The sequence below is a fragment of the Geotrypetes seraphini genome, chromosome 1, assembly GCF_902459505.1.
Source record: "Geotrypetes seraphini chromosome 1, aGeoSer1.1, whole genome shotgun sequence".
In the NCBI taxonomy this organism is placed as follows: domain Eukaryota; kingdom Metazoa; phylum Chordata; class Amphibia; order Gymnophiona; family Dermophiidae; genus Geotrypetes; species Geotrypetes seraphini.
In genome coordinates, this window is record NC_047084.1 from 302,997,070 (window position 1) to 303,021,198 (window position 24,129).

General features: G+C 42.8%; 1 protein-coding gene across 1 annotated transcript in view; it reads left to right on the plus strand.

Annotated features, from left to right (window-relative positions):
- The first annotated feature begins 684 nt into the window (after positions 1–684).
- Positions 685–24,129, plus strand: part of TLX2 (T cell leukemia homeobox 2) — a 59,387-nt gene continuing 35,942 nt past the window's right edge. Inside the window, exon 1 of the mRNA XM_033959935.1 lies at positions 685–1,108. Within this exon, the coding sequence (XP_033815826.1) occupies positions 685–1,108 (424 nt within the window). The remainder of the gene's footprint in view (positions 1,109–24,129) is intronic.

The window sequence follows — 24,129 nt, forward strand, 5'->3', positions numbered from 1 at the left end:
ACTTTTCCAGAAAGATCTGAAATACTTTTTTTTTTTTTTCCAGGATAAAGACATAGAAAGTGGAACTCCAGGAGACCATATGCACCTGGAAACTATTTCTTCAGCGTTGCCTCCAGCAGGCTTCAGAACATTGCAGAGTTCAAGCGAGAGAAATACACCATCTGGGTGGATGCGGGTTTTATGGATTTAGATGGTCCTCGTGCATTTTGCACTCTCGCACTGGTCCGCGGAAATGGCGCTGGAAAAGCCGGGAATGGGATCTGGCGGACCAAAACCTCAGGTTCAGATGCTCGGGTCTCGTGTGACCATGGCGGTGGCGGGGCTCGCACTTTGAAACCGAGAAAAGTAAAAAAAAAAAAAAAAAATCAGCAGGGACCAGAAACTAGTTAAAACTTGAATGCTACCTCACCGAAGAGACCTGGGAACCGGACTGTCTGTTTTTCAGAGACCTTGGAACCGGACTGTCTGTTTCCCCCCCCCCCCCCCATCAAACGTAAGAATCCATGATCAGATGCTTTGAGCTTGTTCCACAGCCCAAGTAACCCTGGAGAAACTTTATTATTATTACTTTGAATGGTGTCATTTTACTGGAGATCTACTTTCCATGTTGGATTTCTATAAAGATATACAGGTGGGCCCTTATCCTTCTGTATGCCTTTCCACAAGCAGCCTAGTCCATCCTAAATGGATCACCGAGGTCTGGAGCAGGACCCTCAGCCCATAAGCTTTGGAATTGATCAGATCTTGAACAGTTCAGACCAGCAGACCAGTTGCATGGTGCCCAGCAGGGCTGGGGAGCCGGACTATCATGTGGCCGCCAATGCCTACACCAGCGGATACAACGGTGTCTACAACCCCGCCTGCTCCATGGCCGGGCTCCCGGGCTCCTACAACGTGAACATGAGTATGAACGTGAGCATGAACGTTAACGTGAACCCCGGGGGTCCTGGAGGGGTCATAAGGGTGCCGGCACACAGGCCCATGCCCCCTCCCCCCTCCTCTCATCCGCAGGGCATCTCTGCCGGGATGCCCAGCCTGGGAAGTATGCCCAGCCTCACCTTTCCCTGGATGGAGAGCAGCAGGAGGTTTGCTAAAGACAGACTCACAGGTGAGGGCGCTACCTTTCAGTCTGTCATCTTTTCTCCTTTTTTTGGGGGGGGAGGGGGGAATAATATTTAGCATTTATTATTTTTTAGCAAGTGAGATCTGAATGCATGTCAACGTTCAGGAAACGAGTAGGACATAATTTGGAAACTGTACTTTTTAGAATGAATTAGGTACTCAAGAATTCTTTCCAAAGAAAGCTTGAAATCCAGTAACTTTTCATATTATTTTCCTGTCTCCATATGAGACCTTATTTTGTTTTTATTGGACAGGCTGGTTTGTTTTGAGAGAGAGAGCTAAAAGAGACAGCATTCGTTATAAACGTCACATAACGAATTTGGATGAGTTTTTTTAAACTGCTGTATTTCTCCCTCGGATCCCCGACTGCTAATAATATTCTGTTTTCAGTGGATCAGCCTTGTGTTCATTTAAAAACGAGCATTAGGACAGCCTTTAGATTAATGGTCTCAAACTCAAACCCTTTGCAGGGCCACATTTTGGATTAGTAGCTACTTGGAGGGCCACAGAAAAAATAGTTATTATTAAAGAAATAATAATTTTGCATGAGGTAATAATAATAATAACAATTTTTTAAAAACTCTATAGTTTATAAATTTTTCCTTTTGGCTAAGTCTTAATAATAATAATATTGTAATTTATAGCTAAAGAGACATATGATCAAGAAAATGTTTTATTTTACTTTTCTGATTATGATAAAACATACCGAGGGCCTCAAAATAGTACCTGGCGGGCCACATGTGGCCACCGGGCCGCGGGTTTCAGACCACTGCTTTAGATGAAGCTTTAACACAAAATAAAACATGAATGAAGGTAACCGCAGATGCACAGTGCAAAGGTTAGAAGCAGAATAGTATGGTTAAAGGATCTTAAACTCCTGCCATGAAATTCGATTAGTTTGGTGGTGCTTCGAAATTATTTGAAGATCTACGGCGCACCTGAAAGATAAACAAAAGCATCATTTAAATACAAGATTGAAGGAAAAAACGAATGGGCTCGAAATACAAGAGTGGTTTGAAAACTTTGATTTAAAAAACCAAAAAAGGCACCTTAGAAACATAGAAATAGACGACAGATAAGGGCCACGGCCCATCTAGTCTGCCCACCGCAATGACCCTTCCCCACCTAACTCAGTGAATAGATCCCACCTTAAACAACATAGGCTCTCCATCGAGGGCTATACTAGTCTAGCGAGATTCCAGTTTTTTCAGGGGAAGGGGGTTGTATCGTAGAAAAAATAGCTGTTTTTTCAGGTAACTTGTTATGCAATTTTTGTTTGCACTGTTTTTAGAATGAAAATGAATAAAGATATATATATATATATATATATATATATACATATATATATATGTATATTATATAGATATATATATAGATATATATAAGAAAAGATAAAACAGGAAACTCATTAGACTAGTAGCCCTCGATGGAGAGACTATGTTGTTTAAGGTGCCTTTTTTTTCCCACCAAAGTTTTCAAACCACCCTCATATCTTTGTTTTGTTTTTGTTTTTTAAATTTTATTTAGGGCTCCTTTTATGAAGGTGCGCTAGGGCCTTAACGCGTGGAATAGCACGCGCTAAATTGCCCTGCACTCTAGCCGCTACCGCATCATTTTGAGCAGGCGGTAGATTTTCGGCAAGCGCTAATCTGGTGCATGCGCTAAAAACGCTAGCGCACCTTCGTAAAAGGAGCCCTTAGCGTTCAATAAATTTTTATTAATTATTATAATAATTATCATTCGCAAAGCAATTTTCATCATTACTATAATAGGAGATACAGAAGATATGTATGACAACATAGAAAAACAAATCTACTTTTTAAAAATGTTATTGAAATCAAATTTGGAAATAGGGGGGTATGATACATATCCATTTCATTAAACAACTTGAGAAAAGGCTACCCAAATGCCAGAAAGGCAGAATCGTGCTATTTGCCTGTTCAAATCTTTTCTTGTGCAAGTCTGTGTCCAAATATACTTAGGCTAGTTCCTTCCAGTCCCCTCTCTATTGCTTTCCTCCCTTCCTCCTATCCACTGTTCAAACTCCAGGGATGGTTGCCTGCGGTCTTTTAAGCTATTAAATCATAATGTCGGACAGGATGCTATTGGCTCGTTTTTCAAACTACCATTAACAGCACTTAATTCAGCAAGACAATGAGCTGGAGAGCACTACACAATAAAAAAAAAGAAAAAGAACATGCTGAAAATATGAAAGTCATTCGTGTTTGCAGTGACAAAATAAAAATATATATTTCACGCTTAAAAAAAAAATGTGGCTCAGGAATCAAAATTATGGGATCTTTTCTGAATATAGTACGTAAATATAGTATACCATAAATATTTATTTCAATTGAAAATCTAGCTATAAGGACCAGAAAACTAGAAAAAGAGAGAAAAAGATGGACTTGAAAGTTGTCATTTTTAGTTCCGCGCAAACACAATGAGCCACAAGCGAGTGCCGCCTCTGATTATACCAGAAAAGGAGAATTCACTAAAATTGAGCCTCTGAATCTGTTTTGGTTTTTGTTTTTTTTCACTTCCTTTCTGGTCCTGCTAGATTTGTTTTTGTTGTGCTAACTGTATGAGTACAATATGTGTGGGACCAAGTAAGAAGGGGTGCTGAAAAGTTCTCAGCCCAATCAAGAAGATAATGAAACTTACAAGTTATTCCACACTTTTCTTGACACTTTTCATTTTAATGATACGAAACGAAAAATGTCAAGAAAAGTGTGGAATAACTCCTAAGTTTCATGGTTCCACATCATTATTTTCTTAGTTGGGCTGAGAACTTTTCAGCTCCCTTGTATAGTTGTCGCAACCTCATTTATTAATTTTTTTAATGAATTCTGTTCTGGGTAGGAATTATTTCCAATCTTTTTCTTTTCATATATTACAATAATTTTATTATGAATGCTATATATAAGTATTTTAAGTGGGGGTCTTTTTCTTGCACACTTTAATGGTTTTCTTTTTTCTTATTTTTTTTTACAGTTTAAAACTTTCTGTATTATTGATAATTCTGTATTATTGATAATTCTGTAGATCATTATCTGAACACATCTTTATTCTGAAAACAAAATAGTTATTACACTTTACAATCAATAATCTGTAATACATTAAATTAGAGAATATTTTCCCTGTCTTTAAATAAATTTGACATCTATTGTTTGATGTAATGTGAGCAGAAGCACATTACAGAAGCTTCATAATAACATTTGTCTTATCTATTTACCTAAAAAGGAAACAGCCAGAGAAACAAGGAAAGAAAGAAACAGTTATCATTATTTCTTTTAAAAATATTGGATAAATCTAAGCAGAATGCTGCATATTTAATAATAGGTGGATCTATTTCTGGAAGAGGTCCATTCAGTTTTGGGAGATATGATATAATTCATCATACCAAATGCAAGTTGATGCAAGGATAGTTGTATAATAATTTTCTCCTATTACTTTAAAAAAACAACAACCACCACCACTTAATTCATTGTTCCTGCTTTGCTATATTTCATTTCTAATATTTTAAAGGGCTCAGTGTTCTTTATTGACTGGGATTAGCTCTCCAAACCCAATTTACTTAAAGTGAAGCTGCTTTCAAATCTATTATGCTACAGGCACAAATTTGGAGTTGAAAAAAAGAGAGAAAAGATAGGAAGCCAACTATGAAGTTCTAATATAAGAGAAGAAAATTCCTGGAAGGGGTAAAATGCGGACCTCACGGATCTAAAACCGCACGTCCTTAAAAAGCTGAGGTCCATGCCCCTTTCTGGCTCTGACAGACCTCGATGGCAATTGAGCTTTGACAGATCCATCAGATCTGCTAATGAGGCTTGCGCGGAGGAGGATGTACGCAAACGCGGGGCGCACGTGAGTCTCCCGCCCTGACACAGCAACTTTTACCGCGATACCCTTGCCGCGTCACCGTCCTTGAGGTCCGCGTTTTACCCCTTCCCATCAGAGCCAGAAAGGGGCACGGACCTCAGCTTTTTAAGGACGTGCAGTTTTAGATCTACGAAGTCCGTGAGGTCCGCGATTTACCCCTTCCTGAAAATTCCTTTCAGTGCTCTTGTCCAAACTCAGGGCTCCTTTTACTAAGCTGCGTTAGGTCTTTAACGTGCAGAATAGCGTACGCTACATTGCCCTGCGCACTAGACCTTAATGCCAGCATTGAGCTGGCATTAGTTCTAGCCGTGTAGCGTGCTGTAATTTCCTGCATGCGCTAAAAAACGCTAACACACCTTAGTAAAAGGAGCCCTTAATAGGCAGGTGGCACAAGCACTGGTCAGGTCACTTATTTCTCTATACTGCACAAATTCAGCAAATGAACACACATGATATGCTTTATTATTAACCAACACTACTTACTATAGGTCCAAATTAAGGGCGCACCTGAGCCATATTGAACTGAGGCTTTCATATACTCCACCAGCCATTCCTTTCCAGCTGGATGGTTGTGCCTTCTGAAGCTGTGGATTGACCTGCCTTGTAATCCACATAGGTCATGTAGCAAGTTAGCTTCTAATGGCAGGACAGCTTGAATCCATGCCTACTTTGCCCTCCAGCTGTGCATTTCCACTAGCCTGTTCCATGCTAGAAGCTGAATTTTGATTTCCTTTGCAGTGCCAAAACTGGCCCCAAATCCTTTTTCACCCCATTTTGGATTCGATTGTAAGGTTATTTTAATGTTCTGCCATGTTTTAGTTTTGCCAGTGGAAGCTGAAAATTTGTGTTTTACCCCATTTGTTTCCCTCTTCTCCCCTCCCTCCCCTCAAACAGGAGTTGCCCCTCTTCCCAGACCTCCTCTGAGCGCCTCGCCCCTCGACCGATGGCTCCCCTGGGTTTATGCTACAATCTCTGGTGGTCTAGGAGTGCAGTCGGGGCAGGAATGATCCCCAGTTAATCCTGCCCATTATGATTCTGCTCTCACAGTGGCTACCATGACTGGAAGCATCACTCTTGTGCTGAATACATTACTAGATCACCAAGCTAGTCCAGGGAAGGGGGGCTACTCTTTCTCTTTTGTACTGTAATTACAAGTAATGCAGTTTATAATCTTGCATAATAGTATATATGGTATATAAAGTGCTCCCAATAAATGCTTTTGATATAAAATTTTAGTAAGAATTTCAAATTTGGAATGAAAAGCTCTGTAGAAAGAATCCTCCCTGCGGAGTTATGACATCAGTAGTCAAAGCACTGTGGATTTTAATTTCAGTTTTCATTAGCTGCAGTCCATGTGTGTGGAGGCTATTTTGCTTGGAGGTAAAATACAGGGCTCCTTTTAGGAAAGTGCGCTAGCGTTTTTAGCGCGCGCTGAAGATTAGCACGTTCTAACCCCACGCTACATGAAAAATATTAATGCAAGCTGTATGGAGGCGTTAGCGTGTAGCCCGCGGGGCAATGTAGCACATGCTAAAACTGCTAGCGCACCTTCATAAAAGGAGCCCACGGTCTTTCATTATTTAAATTATTATGTGCTGACTTGGATACTGTGGGTTTAGCAGAGGGAAGCACACTGCAAGCTCTGACAATTTCCAACGGCCCTCCCTAGTCTGCATTCACACAACCAAACTTGAGTTTTCAGTTTTGCCTTTGGTCAAAGCCAGGTGATAATTTTTTGCTGAAAGCTTTCTGACATTTTTTGTGGCAGTTTCGGTTTCAGTCGGCCTCTATTCCATGCAAGGCTAGTGTTTGGGGGGGGGGGGGGGGTAAACAGGGCAACTGCCCTAGGCCCCACAGATCCAAGGGACCTCATGGTCCAGGAACCTCTTCCCCTTCTCCCCACCAAAAAACTTGCCTTTCATTGATGGAGCAGCAGCTTTCACAACTTGCTGTGCTAGATGGCATCAGACCTTCCTCTCTGATGGTCCCACCTACTTCCTGTTTCTGCAAAAAGCGCAACAAGTTGTAAAAATTGCTGCTCCAATGAAGAAAGATGAGTTTTCCAGGGGGAGGGTGACAGAAGACCTCAAATTCCTGTGTGGTGTAGAGAGGGAGAGGGAGAGAAATATGTTGGACCCAAGGAGGTGGGTGGATAAGAAACGTACTGGAGCCGGTAGGGATGGGGAGAAATGGAGATTGCTGGACCCTGGGGTGGGAGGGAAATGAAGGAAGGTAGAGATGTGTTCGACTCTGAGGGGGGTGGATGGGGGGAGGCTAGAGGGAGACAGAGATGTGCTGGACCTGTCAGGAAGGGGAACATTAGAGGGGATAGAGATATGCTGGACCTGCTGGGAAGGTGAACACAAGAGGGAAGAGATGCTGAAACCACAGACAGAGAGAGAGGGAGTTATGCCAGACCATGAGGATAGCCAAGTGAGAGAGGAGAGATGCTGAACATAGTGTGGAAGGAAGGGAAGAGAGGAGAGAAAACAAATTGAATGGAAAAATAAAATGCTCAGACTACAAAGGTATAAAAAAAATATTTTATTTTATTTACCAAATGGACCATGTCAGCTTTAGGAAATTTGCATCTCTGATATCTTGTACTTACATTTCTCTGGTTTTGCTGAAGGTGGGGGATACTGGAGGGAGGGGGGAGGGGAGCAAAACTTGGTGTCTGTGCTGGGGTACTGGAACTGGGAAAGTATATGCAGGTGGAGAACATAAAAAGCTGATGATGGTGAAGGAGTTCTCATTGAGAGACAGCTACTGGGGGGAGGGGGGAAGAGGAAGTGGGCATCTCTCCTACCTTTTTTTGTGGGGAAAGGGGGAGTTTAGGGTATGGTGATATGGTTTGTTTTGGGGTACTTGGTGTGGGGGGTGCTCCATTGACAGGAGAGAATTGGCATCCCTCTTGCCATTTTTGCTGCCATGGGGGGGGGGGGGGGAAATCTCCTGGAGCTGGTTAATGTGGGATCTATGAGGAGGGCCGTCATTGGCGGGGGTGGAGGTCACAACATTTTTTAAATGGGGCAGATATTGTGTGGATAACATGCACAAGATCTGTGCCATTAAAAAAAAAGCCCAACAGCTGAGGGGCTTCCCCTGTCACTCAGCTGTCAACTGATCGGATGGGGATTACCATGAACCTCTGTGCAAATAATTTACATGGAGGTTTGTTGGTGCATCAGTCGCTGTTCCAGAGTCGGCCAAAAATCGGCCAACAGCGATTTGTATGGTCTTAATGACCGTGTTTTGTGCATCTAGCCCCTAAATTTTTGGACTGACTCCTAGATCCTAAGAAAATCTGTCGAGCCCTGTGCCAAGTGCTAAACTGTAATATTCACTGGGAAATAACCGACTAATTTTTGCTGAATATTGCTGGTTAACCGGTTATGTGTCATTTAACTGGCCATGAGTTCATGGAAATAAAGAAGTAAATAAGAAAATGGGTAAATAAATGGGGGCGGAGCAGGGTGTATGGAAGGGGTGGCGCATGGTGGGGCGTGGAAGGGGCAGGGCATGGTGGGGTGGAGCAGGGGTGGACTTGTGTGTCAAGGGCCCCTCAATGAATTAATCCTACCCTGTCCCCATTACCACATTTTTACCACTGTACTCACTGTTCTCTCACTCATCTTGTCATCTCCCTTTGGACCTCATCCACATGGCTCCCTACTTTCAGAATCCCCCTCCCTCTCTCCACTGGTCAGGCTATATCTTCCTGCCCCTTTCTCTCCATCTTCTAGCATCTTCTTATCCCAGCTTTCTTTCCTCCTGCCCTCCCATGGGTCCATCTCCTTCTGTCTCCCCATGGTCCAACATTTTGCTCCCTCTCTTTTCTGCTCTTTTCCCCTCCCCATTGATGCTGAACAATGAGATAGAAAAAAAGAGATGTGCATCTCTCTCTCCCTTCCACCGCCAGGCCTAACATTTCTCCCTCTCTCCCTTCCATCACTAGATTCAACTTCTCTCCCTTTCTTTTCCCAACTGCCCTCCATCTCATCTCTCCCCCTGCCTCCCTCCTCCCCCAGGTCCACCATCTCTCCGTTTCTCTTCCCAATAGTTCTCCCTTCAAGTATCTCTTTCCCTCTTCCTCTACATCACCCCAGGTCCAACTTTTCTCCCTTCAGACCATTGCCCACCATTTCCCTCTGACCTCTGTTTCAGGCCTCAGCATAAGTTCTCTTCCCACGCCCAATTTGGCACTTCTTTTAATACCCTCCTCCTTTGTACTTTAAAAAAACCTCAAATCAGTTAGTTCAGGAGGCTTTCTTGGCCCAGCAAGTTTTCTCCCTTCTCTCCACGTTGGTCCGATATTGCTCTCACCTTCTGTCTCGCAGCAAAATCTGCCGGTCTTGGCAACGCTTCAGAAACATTGCCCACGGTTCTCCTCCCTGCTTTCCATCTGCCGTTGTTTGTCTTTCTCTAATGACACAATTTTCTGTTTCCGCCAGTAGAGAAAATGACCATTTTCAAACCAGAATAACGCCTTTTTCTTTTTTAAAATGGCCATTTCCTAGATGTGTTTGTCCTCAGTGCTTATCTTTTTTAACCCTTTTTGAAAAAAAAAAAAAGATCCAAATGAAAAATGCTTAAAAACAAACCATTTTTAGGCCCAGAAAAGGGGGTCTTATATGTGAGTCATCGCTCACCCACCCCCCTCCCAGATTGCTACCCCTCCCAGCCTGCCGAATAGCCTGGTGAGGTGGGCCGAGAGAGGAGGGATCCCTCCTGTCTCCTGTCCTGGCTGACTCTGCAAATATTTTTTTTTTACCTCCCTCCCACCTTCCCCCACTTACCTTTTTGAATCCCTGGTGGTCCAGCGGTGTACCGGGCAGGAACAAGCTTTCCACGTTCCTGCTTCACACTGAGCCCCTCCCTGAATGGCCACCTCAAGTTCTCACAGCCCTCAGTGTACTGGGGCATGAGCAAGCTATCCTCGCTCCTGCCTGAAGCAGATCTGCTCGCTGAAATGGCTGCCATGAGTTCTTGCTGGATTTGTGAGAACTTATGGCAGCCGTTCAGTGAGGCGGCTCAGCACTGGATAGGAGCCAGGATAGCTTGCTCCTGCCCAGTACACCACTGGACCACCAGGGATTTGAAAAGGTATGCAGGGGGAGGCGGGAGGGAGGTAAAAAATAATTGACAGAGTCAGCTGGGATAGAAGACGGGAGGAATCCCTCCTGTTCTGGCCCACCAAGTCATACAGCAGGCCCGGTGGAGGCCTGCAGGATATCTGGAGAGAGGGGGGATAGGGCATGGAGGGGGGCTGGGTTCAGAGCCTGGCAGGGAGGGGGGACAGGGTGTAGAGCCTGACAGGTAGGGATGGAGGGGGACTGGGTGCAGAGCCTGAGAGGGAGGGAGGATGGGAGGTTGGACAGGGTGGAGAGCCTAGTAAGGAGGGAGAGGGGACAGGGTAGAGAGCCTGGCAGGGCAGGGAGGAAGGAGGGCTGGATGCAGAGCCTGGCAGGGGAATGAGTGAGGGGGGTAAGGCATATAAATATTACCCCCCTCGTCTTATATTTGAGTCAACCTTTTTTTCCTCCTTTATGGGAGGAAAATGTTACCTCATCTTATACTCGAGTATATACGGTATCTCCAATTGTGATGGTTCCAAAACCACATATGGGGCAAGTCTATAAATTGTTATCTGAGTCTAGGCGCTCCAATGCCACATGCTTAGCACCAATTTTATAATGGCATCTTGGTGTCAAGATTCCATTATAAAATACTAGCATTATGTTGGCATTGGCACACCCATGTGTAGGTGTGGCCTCTTACACCATGTCAATGGCAGGCATAAGTTTATTCTATAAAGCAGGGGTAGGGAACTCCAGTCCTCGAGAGCCGTATTCCAGTCGGGTTTTCAGGATTTCCCCAATGAATATGCATGAGATCTATTTGCATGCACTGCTTTCAATGCATATTCATTGGGGAAATTCTGAAACCCCGACTGGAATACGGCTCTCGAGGACCAGAGTTCCCTACCCCTGTTATAAAGTAAACTGGGAGACATGCCCAGTAGGTGCTATGGCATTTAGGCACTGCCTTATCGAGAAGTGCCTGCTGCTCATAGGTGCCTAAGTGCCACTTTGATACAAATAAATGGTACCTACCTCTTGGTATATACCAAATAAACTGTGTGTCCCTGTATTTTATAATTACATATTTTAGGAACATCAGAGGTATCCAATGTGAGCTGTTTGTATCAAATTCTTGAAACTAGGTTCACCAACACTTCATCGATCCCCTTATTTCTTTTTTTTCTTGGTTTGTTTTGGGGGGTTTTCTATTATTTAAACTCTATATAATTTGCATCCTAGTGTCACAATATTCACATTTGATGTATTTAAAGTAAAAAACTTATCTCATGTTTGGGAGGTCTTATTCACCGACATGAATTTACATTTCGCAACTGGCTGTCTCAAGGTATTAACCCCTCTTATGTATCATGTCTCATTCAGATGGATACCTCTGATGATCCTAAAATATTTAATTATAAAATTTAGGAACACACAGTTTATTTGGTATATGTTGAGTTTGGTGTATGTTCTGAAAAATTACAAGATTATTAACTATATGTGCACTGTCTACCTCTCGGTCCACTTTAAAGAATTACCTCCTATCTTTGCTTTTCATTCTCACAAAATATTTGAGTCTGTCAAATCTTGAGATCCTGCAGAAGTTATATATATCTCAAAGCAATCTGAGGGCATTTCTATAGAGGGTGCCCAAATGGAGCTTGTTCTGTAAAGAAAAAGGGCATTTCTGTAGAGCAGGGGTAGGGAACTCTGGTCCTCGAGAGCTGTATGACAGTCGGGTTTTCAGGATTTCCCCAATGAATATGCAGGAGATCTATTTGCATGCACTGCTTTCATTGTATGCTAATAGATCTCATGCATATTCATTGAGGAAATCCTGAAAACCCGACTGGAATACGGCTCTCGAGGACCGGAGATCCCTACCCCTGCTATAGAGGGTGCCCAAATGAAGCTTGTTCTGTAAAGAAAAGTAAGCTTCTCTTCCTTTAGAGCAGTGGTTCCCAACCCCATCCTGGAGGACCATAAGGACAAAAGAGTTGTTGCTGCTGGGTCAGACCAGTGGTCCATTGGGCCCAGCAGTCCACTTCCGCGGCGGCCCCTAGGTCAAAGACCACTGCCCTTACAGACCAGCCCTACTTGCATACGTTTCGATTCAGCAGGAACTTGTCTAACTTTGTCTTGAATCCCTGGAGGGTGTTTTCACCTATAACAGCCTCCGGAAGAACGTTCCAGTTTTCCACCACTCTCTGGGTGAAGAAGAACTTCCTTATGTTTGTACGGAATCTATCACCTTTTAACTGTAGAGAGTACCCTCTCGTTCTCCCTACCTTGGAGAGGGTGAACAACCTGTCTTTATCTACTAAGTCCATTTCCTTCAGTATCTTGAATGTTTCGATCATGTCCCCTCTCAGTCTCCTCTTTTTAAGGGAGAAGAGGCCCAGTTTCTCTAATCTCTCACTGTATGGCAACTCCTCCAGCCCTTTAACCATTTTAGTCGCTCTTTTCTGGACCCTTTCGAGTAGTACCGTGTCCTTCTTCATGTAAGGTGACCAGTGCTGGATGCAGTATTCCAGGTGAGGACGTACCATGGCCCAGTACAGCGGCATGATAACCTCCTCCAATCTGTTCGTGATCCCTTTCTTAATCATTCCTAGCATTCTGTTCACTCTTTTCGCCACCGCCGCACATTGCGCGGATGGCTTCATCGACTTGACCAGTCAGGTTCTTGAGATAACCCTAATGAATATGCATGAGAGAGCTTTGCATATAATGGAGGTAACAGGCATGAAAATCTGCCCTCTGCACATTCATTAGATCAATCCTGAAAATCTGACTGGCTGGTGGTCCTCCAGGTCAAAGTTAGGAACCATTGCTATAGAGAATATGATAAAATACATGCCTATAATGATTACTTACACCAGCTTAGATCTGGTGTAAATGCTTGTACCTAGATTGCAGGGAAAAAGAAGAAGCTTAAATTGTAGTATTCTATGGGCTTCTTTTACGAAGCTGCGTTAGCGGTTTAACGTGCGTAATAGCGTGCGCTAATTTACCATCCGCGCTAGCCGCTAACTCCTTCTCGTGAGCAGGCAGTAGTTTTTTGGCTAGTGCAGGGGTTAGCGCGCGCTAAAAATGTGTGTGCGATAAAGCCGCTAGTGCAGCTTCATAAAAGGAGCCCTGTGTTTCATTTATTGAAGAGCCGCCTATTATTACGGCTTTCTTTAACTGACCTCACGACACTCAATATGCTGGTATGAGTAACATAATATTTATTAGTAAATCAATAACAGGTTGCAAGAATAAACCTTACAGCATATAGAGTAACAGAGCATATTCTGATGCACCAGGCCGGCCTGAGAACCTCAGATCTGTTCTGATTTCTCATCCGAAGGAGTTATGTTTTATATACTTTGATAGCTCAAGGACATATTGGTGCATCTTACATTTTACATTTTCATTGGTCAATCACATATACGTCATTACACTTATTAGTCTATTGATTGGTTAGTATTTTTACTTGTTTTTGAGAGATACTGTGTGTTTTATGCCCTTTTCACTAGAACTACTCTACTTCCCCATAAATGTCCTTTTACTATACCAAGATCTTCAATTCTGAGCACTTGGGTCCAACTGTGGTCTATCTATTTCAAGACTTTCCTAGTATTTTAGGTTTCATTTCCATATTCTTATGAAACTTCTAACAGATGGCCATGTTGACTTGGGTGGAGGGACATATTTCACTTGAATTGTTATTTTCAGCATTGCTTTCTGCATGACTTGCTCTTCTCAGGAAAGCAGAGCTAGGTTGTGCAAAAGGCTGACAGCTTTGGTCAGAATATATTTTCAGCCATTTCAGGCTTCTCAGTCATTTTAGGCCTTTAAACAATGTTGGCCTATTTCTATTATTTTGGGGATTTCAGGGGGAGGTCTTCCTTCACCTCTAGGATCATAGAGGACTTTCCATCTTCACCTGTTCATACCTGCACAGGTCTTCCTCTTCTCTCCTTCCTTCCTCAGTATCTAACTGTGTGCCCCCTTCCCATGCCATGCCAAGACTCCACCCATTTGCAGAACCATCTTCAAACTATATGCCAGGGCTACTCAATTCCAGTCCGCAGTCAGTTCAGGTTTTCAAGATATCCACAATGAATATGCACGAGGGAGAGTTGCATGTACTGATTCCTTGGTATGCAAATATCTCCTATGCATATTCATTGTGGATATCCTGGAAACCTGGCCTGCCTGTGGACTTCGAGGGCCGGAATGGAGTCACCCTGCTACATGCTATTGCATTTAGGCACCAGTTTAAAGAATAGCATTTACCCAGAACACCTTCACGTACATGCCAGTATTCAGGTCATTTACACACATTCCTTCTTTGTAAAATTAGCTCTTTTGTGTTACTGCTGTCCAAGCTTAAGCGACCTTCAGCCTTTACTGGAGAGACCTCTCTGTGATAGACTCCGTTGTCAAGCATTCTAGAGAACAAAAGCTACGTTTTATAATGGGGGGAGGGGAAGGGGAAGAGATGATGTACCTGATCACCTAATAAATAGAACTGCTTGTAGCTGATATTGTTTTAATACTCCCTTTTGAACCCTTGACAGTTAAATTTATTAAATTCCCGAGGAAAGTAATATACACCAAGGGGAATGGCTGTCAGTTCAAAAAAGTGATTAAAACAACGAGAGATTTTCCATCCGCGGTACTCTCCCTGGTGGCAGTGATTAGAAACAGAAACCAGCACAGTGGCAGAAGTCTTACATGCTGAGTTTGCTTTCGAAATGTCAGATAGAACCAAATCGTTATTAAATATGCTACTAAAAATTTTATTAGCAGTAGTTGTATTTTTATAACATTGTTCCTTGCAAGAGGACAGCATTATGCTTTACAATAACAGCATTCTGAAATTGTTCCTTCTGGCAATCAGACTGCAATATAATTTCTTAAAGGGAGGTGAAACTATTATCACTACTATAGGGTTACCATATGACTCCAGAGAAAGGACAGATTGAGACATCTGGGTTTTACTTTTTCTGGAGCCATATGGTAACCTTATACTACTAGGGTCTAACCAGATTTGGCAAGGAAGGCCAAGGTGATTTGCAATCACCAAGAACCCTTGAGAGAAGGGATTTGAATTAATAGAGCAAATTTTCGGATATGTGGCTCATTACGTCCGCAGGCATTGCAGCATTGCTTTTCCATATCTGGTCTTTGTGCTAGATTCGCTAAGCTCACCGATCGTGTCCCCGCCCAGTTTGTGACCCCGACCCGATTCACTAATCTTCTGCCCGATCCGCACCCAATCCAATCCGCACATGCAAATGAAGGGAAATGCATGCGTAAGTAGTAAGGCAGTGATTCACTAAACAGAAGAAGGAACACCGATTGTACTGGCCAATGCATAAAGAAGGGACTGCTGAGGACCAGTCGCTCACGTCCTTGCCGACTGTCCTGCTCTCTGCCGCCCTGAAATCCCAGCCCTGAAATCCCAGTATCAAAACAAAATTAAAACCAACAAAATAAAACATTTTAAATACATCTCTCTTGTGCAAAAAGCAAAAGAAGGCAAGCTCTGCCAACTCGCCTGCTCTCTGTTGCCCTGTCTCTGCCAACTCGCCTGCTCTCTGCTGCCCTGTCCCTGCCACCATTCCCTGCAGTGTAAGCCCGCGGTTTTAATCCACGGGTTAAAAGCGTGTTCTGTTCCTGGCTGCAGTGTGTTCTGTAGCTCTGGCTAAAGCATGTTCTGTTCCATTAAAGGCACCTCCCCCTGTTTTGACCTCGCTTATGCGGAGAGCAAGCGCATGCGTGGACTGCATCTCCAGGCAAAGAAGATGGTCTGTGCATGTGTCTGGATCGCTCTGTAGCAATCTGTATGGTCGCTATACGGCGTGCCTCTGATTGCATTTTCATGAGGACTCATAGTGGATCAGTCACCCGGGAAGACTCGGCCATGGATTGGATCGATGAGTTTAGTGGATCTAGGCCTTTGTCTTTGTCAAGGTATCTTTCTAGATGAGCTTGCTCCCAGCAGACTGTAGACTGTAGAAAAGGTTCAATTGAAATTCTACACCTTACAGGTTACAAATTCTATTGTTCTTTGAAGTCTATCATTGTGTCCCCATAGCCTTTATCTTAATAGACCTTAGTTCTGTTACATATAATGATTATTGCACAACCAATAAGTTTCATAGACCGTATATACTCAAATATAAACCAAGATTTTTGTGCCAAAAAAATGGCCCATTAATGGGGGGTGGGGGTCTCTGTTTATATTTGAGTTTATGCTTCAGTACTTCTGTAACCAGTTTAAAAAAATATTAAAATTTAAACCTACTAGGGGTCTGGCTGTGGAGAATGGAGTCGTGGGTCAGAGGCAGGCAGCTGATTCCTCCCGGTAGTAGCCACAGCGGTCGTCCATGCTGTTTGCCAGCTGCCACAAGGAGGGGGAAGTAAGGAATCAGCAGTACATTCTGATTGGAATCAGCCCTGCTTTTGATCCTAGTCCTGCTATACTGGCTGGCAATAATGAAGCCAGAAGCCGCAGGTGCTTTCCCTCTTGCAATGTTGCTATAGGCTCTGCCAGTCTCGATCCTGCCCCCTCTGAATTTACTTTCTGTTTTTGAGGGGTGGTATCGAGACCGGCAGAGCCTATAGCGACTTGGCAAAAGGGAAAGCCCCGTGGCTTCTGGTTTCATTATTGCCAGCTGGTCTAGCGGGACCAGGACCAAAGGCAGGGCTGATTGCAATCAGGATGCGCCGCTGACTCCTCACTCCACTCTCCTCCTGGTGGCCAACAAACAGTATAGATGACCATCACGGCTGCTGCTGCTGGGAGGAATCAGTTCCCTGTCTCACATGTTGGGTCTGCCCCTGACCCATGGCTCTATTCCCCACAGCCAGACCCCCAGGTAGGTAGTGTTGGAAGAGGCAAAGTGTAAAAGGTGATAGGGAGAGATCTTGGATGAAAGTGCAGAGAGAGATGAGGTGGTGGAGGAAAGAGGAGAGAGGATATGCTGGATGGAGGGGGCAAGAGAGGAGATACTGGTTGGAAGAGTAAAAATAGAGGGGGAAGAGAGAGAAAGAGAAAATGCTGGAAGGGTAGAGAGGGGAAAGTTAAAAAAAAAAAAACTGGAGAATAATAGAATGAGGGTGTGTGGTGCAGTGGTTGGAGCTACAGCCTCAGCATCCTGGGGTTGTGTGTTCAAGCCCCACACTGCTCCTTGTGACCCTGGGTAAGTCACTCAGTCCTCCATAGCCTCAGGTCTGTTAGATAGATTGTAATCCCACTAGGACAGATAGGGAAAATACTTGAGTACCTGATTATAAAACCACTTAGATCATCTTGATAAGCAGTATATAAAAACCTAATAGACTTGAAAGCTGTATGTAAAAGCTGATAGAGATGCAGAAAAATAAATGAAGGAAAAGGTTAAAGTCAGAGATGGATATAGGAGAGGAAGTGAAGGAGAGAAGAGGCATATAGACTGAAGACTCTGGAAAGAAAATAAAGAAAAGATTGAAGAAAGCAAAAACTGGGATAAACATGAATGCGGTAAAATGGCCAGAGAAATAAAAGGATTTTATTTTTAATTTTATGAACAGAAAATGCCATTTTATGGTAAATTTACACTAATAGTGACCAGGGAAGAGGTGTGGGGAAGTCAGGAGCTGAAGAGAGATGTCGTGCTTCAGGGTCCTACTTGGGGGTGGGGGTGGGGAAGGAGAAGAAGAACATACACTACACGCCATGGACTGGGGGCAGGGGGTTGGGAAAACAGGGAGGACAGATGCTACATGGGCTAGGGGGAGGCAGGAAAGGACAGATACTGCATGGGCTGGGGGGGGGGGGTGGAAAGGACAGAAACTGCATGGATGAAGTGCTGGGTAGGGAGGAGAAAAAGAGATGCTGCCAGTGGTGGAGGGAAGGGAAAAAGAGAATTGGACATAGGTGTATGGAGTAGAAGGGAAAGAGAGATGGTATACATGGGGAAAGGAAGAAAGAGGGAGAATTGTTGGACGTGATAGTGGTGGAGAAGGGGAAGGAGAGAGAGATGCCAGACCAGGGAAGAGGAAAGAGGGGATAGAGAGATATGCCAGACTGCAGGAAAGAGAGGAGAGAAATATGACAGACTGAAGGAAGGAGGGAAGAGAAGGAGAGAGATGTGTGACCATGGGAAAAATGAAGGAAGAAGAGAGATGGCGGACCATGAGAGAGATGCCAGACTATAGGAGAGGGAAGGGGGAAGACAGAGATGTCAGACCATGAGAGAGGGAGGTGATGGTACACAGGAATGGAGGGGAAGGGTAGAGAGAGGGAGGAGATAATAGTAATAATAATTTATTTTTATATACCATCATGCCCGTGAGTTCTAGGCGGTTCACAACAGTTACGCATAGTATAAACAATGCAAATCGTTTAAGATTCGACAAATTAAGTGCATACAAAATAAAAGAAATCCATACAATATAAGAAGAATACAACAATGTTAAAATAAAGTTAAAAGTTAAAAGAATAAGATACATTAAAAACCCAGCCTGTTAAATAATTGAGTTTTTAACTGTTTTCTAAAATTGAGATAAGAAGAAGCTTCTAACACAGTTTTAGCCAGCCATAAATTCAATTTGTCCGCCTGGAAAGAAAAGGGTATGGCAGGGAAAAGCAATGGGTATGGCAGGGAAAAGAGATAGAAGAAATGCTTTTTATGGATAGATGGGAATAGGGGTGAAGAAAGAGAGAGAAGCTAGTACACATGGATAGATGAGAAGAAAAGATATGCCATTTGAGAATCACACAAAGATATATGCTAGCCTTCCCTTCCTTTACGGGAATTAAGGGCTCCTATCATCAAGCCGCGCTAGCGGGGTTAACGCGTGTGGCTTTTCATCACGCGCTAACCCCCGCGCTGGCCAAAAACTACCACCTGCTCAAGAGGAGGTGGTAGCGGCTAGCGCGGCCGGCGGTTTAACACACACTATTACGCACGTTAAACCACTAGCGCGGCTTGATAAAAGGAGCCCTAAATTTACTAGGAAGCTCAGTCGACCTGACTCCATTAGGCTTTTAAGCCAGCTGCAATTATTTCGTAAATTCCTGAAAAACTTTGTTGTTCTCGCAATTTTTAAATGGTTTAACTACAGCCTCAACGAAATGATAATATTATAATTATTTTTTTTATGCTTTTCTTATGTACTTTAGTTTTTAATTAGTACTTCCTTCTCCTATGTTTTCTGCTATGTACTCTAATCTTAATTATATGTGAACCAAGTCGAGCTCCACTGGGAGATGACCCGGTATATAAACCAAAGATTAGATTAGAAAAGTAGATTTTGAGAAGAAAGCAGAAAAATGGAAGTTGAATGTTAAAAGTTAATGCCAAAAACCCCCCTCTCATCAATACTAGGCAAGTTTCTCAAATAGTATCTTCATATAACATTTAAAGGCTTTTAAATATTTAAATGTGCTCATAAGCTCTTCAGTAAGGCACCACAACAGCAGTACAATGTCGCTGGAAAGGTGCTTGAATTTTAATCATAACACATTGCATGGAGCAAGGATACTTGCTTCTACTAGAGTGGCAAATGTTATGGCTCTACAAAAGTTGTTTAACAGTAGACCACTTATCTGAAAAGGTCAGTTCACGGCTCCAACACAGTCTGTGTTTCACTACGCTACCTCAGGAAGCCGGAAGGATAAGCTTTTTATATTGATTTTATTTGCAGTGTGCAGTGTGCATCCTTCCGGCTTCCTGATGTAGCGTAGCGAAACACAGGCTGTGTTGGAGCCGTGAACTGATCTTTTCAGATAAGTGGTCTACTGTTAAACAACTTTTGTAGAGCCATAACATCTGCCACTCCAGTAGAAGCAAGTGTTTGCATATAATGGAAGTGACAGGCATGCAAATCTGCTCCATGCATATTCATTAGGGCTATCCTGAAAACCCGAAAGGCTTGGTGGTCCTCCAGGACAGGGTTGGGAACCACTGGTCTAGATGAGAGGTGATAAGGGTATGGATGAGGGTCTTGCCAGGTCACTCAGGAAGGAAGGGTCTGATTTTAGCAATATTGTAGAGCAGGAGTCTCCAAAGTCCCTCCTTGAGGGCCGAATCCAGTCGGGTTTTCAGGATTTCCCCAATGAATATGCATTGAAAGCAGTGCATGCACATAGATCTCATGCATATTCATTGGAGAAATCCTGAAAACCCGACTGGATTCGGCCCTCAAAGAGGGACTTTGGAGACCCCTTTTGTAGATAAAGAAAAGACAGGTTTTGCCAGTCTGTGGGATATGTGAAGAGGAGAGAGATGAATCAAAGATTCCCCCATGGTTGCAAGCCGACGAGAAAGGGAGGATGAGGGTGTTGTTCACTGACATAGAGAACGTGGGAAGAGGAGAAATGAGTTTAGGTGGAAAGATAAGGAGCTCAGTCTTGTACGTGTTTCATTTTAGTTGGTAGCGAGTTATCCAGATAGCAATGTAAGACAAGCAGGTTGAGACCCGGAACTGATTGTCAAGATATCAGGTATAGAGATAGATCTGCGAGTCAATGGCATAGATTTGATACTGAAAGCCATGGAAGGAGATTAGAGCACCAAGGGAAGACATGCAAATGGAAAAAGAAGTGGTCCTAGGACAGAGCCCTGAGGTGCACTGACAGACAGTGGGATGGCAGTGGAGGAGGATCTACTACAGCATATACTAAAGGTGCAATGGTAAAGAGTGCTTTTCAAAATTATTATTGAAAGTGATGATATATACCTATAATGAGATTGGCAATAAATGTGGAAAACAGTAGTGTAAAAAGAGGAGGAGTACTGACAGCAATTTAAATTATTTTGCCTGCTTTCTTGTCTTTTTACCTACAAACAAGTACATCTAGCTAGTATAGATCTTCATATATACATACACACATTATAACACCCAAGCACATGCACACACCTGCTCATCACAGGCTGTTTTTATTGCAAGAAAACATTCTAGGTCAGTATGTGAAGTGGAATGGAACTGATAATGCAATTTTACCAGCACAGATATTTAATGCACCATCATTATCGCCCTCCTTTTTAAAAGCATCCAAATCTTGTTATCTTTCAGCCTAATCTAATTTGTCATTTCTTTTCACATTATGGAGGATTCACTCCTCCACATATTTCTTCCCCATGTCTCTTCTCGCACTGCCCATTTGTGATCATCTCTTATCCCTATAATATTTGATCCTCCATTTCCATTTTACCTTTCCCTACTTACCACTACAGTATGTGGTAACTCGTGAGCATGGGCCTGTGCTGAAAGGACCAGTGCCAATGCTGAGGGGAGATGAAATGCTGGTTCTGTGAGGTTGGGGTAGAGAAGGAAAGGAGAGATGCTGGGCATCTAGAGAAGCAGAGAGTGAAAAGAGGATTGTTAGCCACCTGGGAGGTAGAATGGGGAGTGCGAGATGCTGGCTTCCTTGGAAGGGGGGGAGGGAGGAGAAGAAATGCTGAACCATTGAGGGGGTGGGATTGAGTTGGGCCTTGAGCTGCCCCTAGAGCAGTGGTTTCAAACTCACGGCCTGGGGGCTACACGCGGCCCGCCAAGTACTATTTTGAGGTCCTCGGTATGTTTATCATAATCACAAAAGTAAAATAAAACAGTTTCTTTATCATATGTCTCTTTAGCTATAAATTACAATATTATTATTAAGACTTAGCCAAAAGGAAAGATTTATAAATATAAAGAGTTTATGCTCATGCATAATTGTCATTTCTTTAATAAGACATTAACTATTTTTTCTGAGGCCCTCCAAGTACCTACAAATCCAAAATGTGGCCCTGCAAAGGGTTTGAGTTTGAGACCACTGCCCTAGAGGGTGTGTTGCTACTATTTGGGTTTCTGTCAGGTACTGCCAGGGATTGGCCGCTATTGGAAACAGGATATTAGGCTAGGTAGACCATAGGTCTGACCCCCATATGGCTATTCTTTATGTTCTTATTCTTGGGCTGGCCCTGGCCACATGATCCCATGCAGTAGATTTATTTCTTAATGCTCACACTGAGAGACAGTTAATGGTTTGCCAAAGTGTACATGGATGATGATGATTTATGGACTTTGCTTCCAGGAACTTCTCTAAACTTTATTAAAGCTCCTCATGACCCCAGCTTCTGCAAAATATTCCACAGCTAATTTTGTGTTGAAAGAAAAACTGCTTTATCCACTTCCCTCTTTACCTGTTCTACTCCACTCCTGATTTTATCGACCACTGTCGTATTCCTTCTCAATAGCTCATCTCTAACTTAGAGAGCCCTAATCTGGCCTTTCTTCACAGGGCAGCCATTCCATCCCCTTCATCATTTTTGGTTTCTTTTTCAGTACATTTTCTCGTTCTGCTATATCTTTTGAAATGAGGTGATAAGAACTTCACATAATAAAACAGAATATTTTCTGTTTTATTTTATACTCCTTCGCTAATATTGTAATTTCTAACATTGTGTCTGCTTTTTAAAAATTGCTACCACATACTGAGGAACTCAACGCATTGTCCACAATGATGCCAAGATCCTTTCCCTGTGTGGTGACTCCTAATATGGAACCCAGCTTTGTAGTTGGGATATTTTTTCCTATGTATTTGTCCCCATTAAATTTCACTTACCATTTACATGCCGAGTCCCCCTCACAATGTCCTTCTGCGACTCCTCATAATCTGTTTGTGAGTTAATAACTGTGAATTTTGTGTCATCTGCAAATCTGATGACTTCACATTTTGCTTCCTTTTCCAGATCATTTATAAATATCTTAAAAATAACAAGTCCTAGTACAGATCCCTAGAGCCCTTCCGTATTTATTTTTCTCCATTGGGAAAGCTGACCATTTAGTCCTACATTAATCAATCCACAACAGAACATTGTCTCCAGTCTCATTACTTTTAATTTCCCTGAGGATTCTCTCATATGTAACTTTGTCATATGTCATCTGAAAATCAAACCATTCAGCCTTATCCATATGTTTATTAACATTTGCAAAGGATATAAAAGAAGGATAAAGCAAGACTTCTCTGCTAAATGCATGTTGATTCTGCTCTATTAAGCCTGTCCATCAATAGAGCCAGTAATTTTGTTCTAAAATACATTCTAGTGTTTTGCATAACACTGTCTATAGTTTCCTCAATAACCCTGAAAGCTATAGTTTTCTAGATCACCCTAGAAGCCTTTATAAAAATTGGTTCTACAATGGCTATATTCCTATACTGAGTCAAAATCACCGATTTAAATGATAGGTAACAGATCTGCAATTTCATATTTGAGTTGTTTTCAACCTCTGGGGTGACTACCATCTGGCACTGGTAATTTGTTATTTTATAATTTGCAATTTGCTCCATTACACATTCTGCCTTCACTTTGATTTGGTGCTGTTCCTCTGAATCATCAAAATCAAAGAATATTTCTGGCATTAGGATCTCCCCAACAATAAATAATAAAACAAAAAAATAGTCCACCGCAAACAAGTCACAGAAACAAACACAGCGGGGATGATGGAAAACATCAGACTAACCAGTGGAGATCCTTCAAGAGAACTTTATTGCAACATAAAGAGCTTGAATCAACATGTGCCATGTTTCAGCTGTTGAACCTGCTTCAGGAGACCCAAGCGCAATGTATTAGAGCAAGTCAGCACTAGGAAACAAGTAACTTAAATAAGAAGTTTTCACTTATTTCAGCAGTTTCCCTGTGTGACAAACAAATGTGTGACCTTTCAACATGATTTTCCCCTTTGACACACTAACAGTGGCAGCAATTCACATTAATCTGCTTGCATTGGCCCTGAAGTCCTTCTCTGCAACATCCTCCTAAGTAAAACTGAAGCACATAATTTTATCAGAGGTCCATATTCCACCACTTTATGCAGTTAACCTCAGAGATATGCTAAATCATTTATAATAAAAATTTTGCATCAGCTAGCACATAATTTTAGTGCTTAACAAATATTTCTGTTCTGTGGTCATAGCTGAAATGCTGGGAGCAGGACCGCAGAAGATAACTGAAAATAGGAATGGAGGTGTGGTAGACTCTGAACAATTTTCAGAGTACTGTTTTTGTGAGAAGCTAGA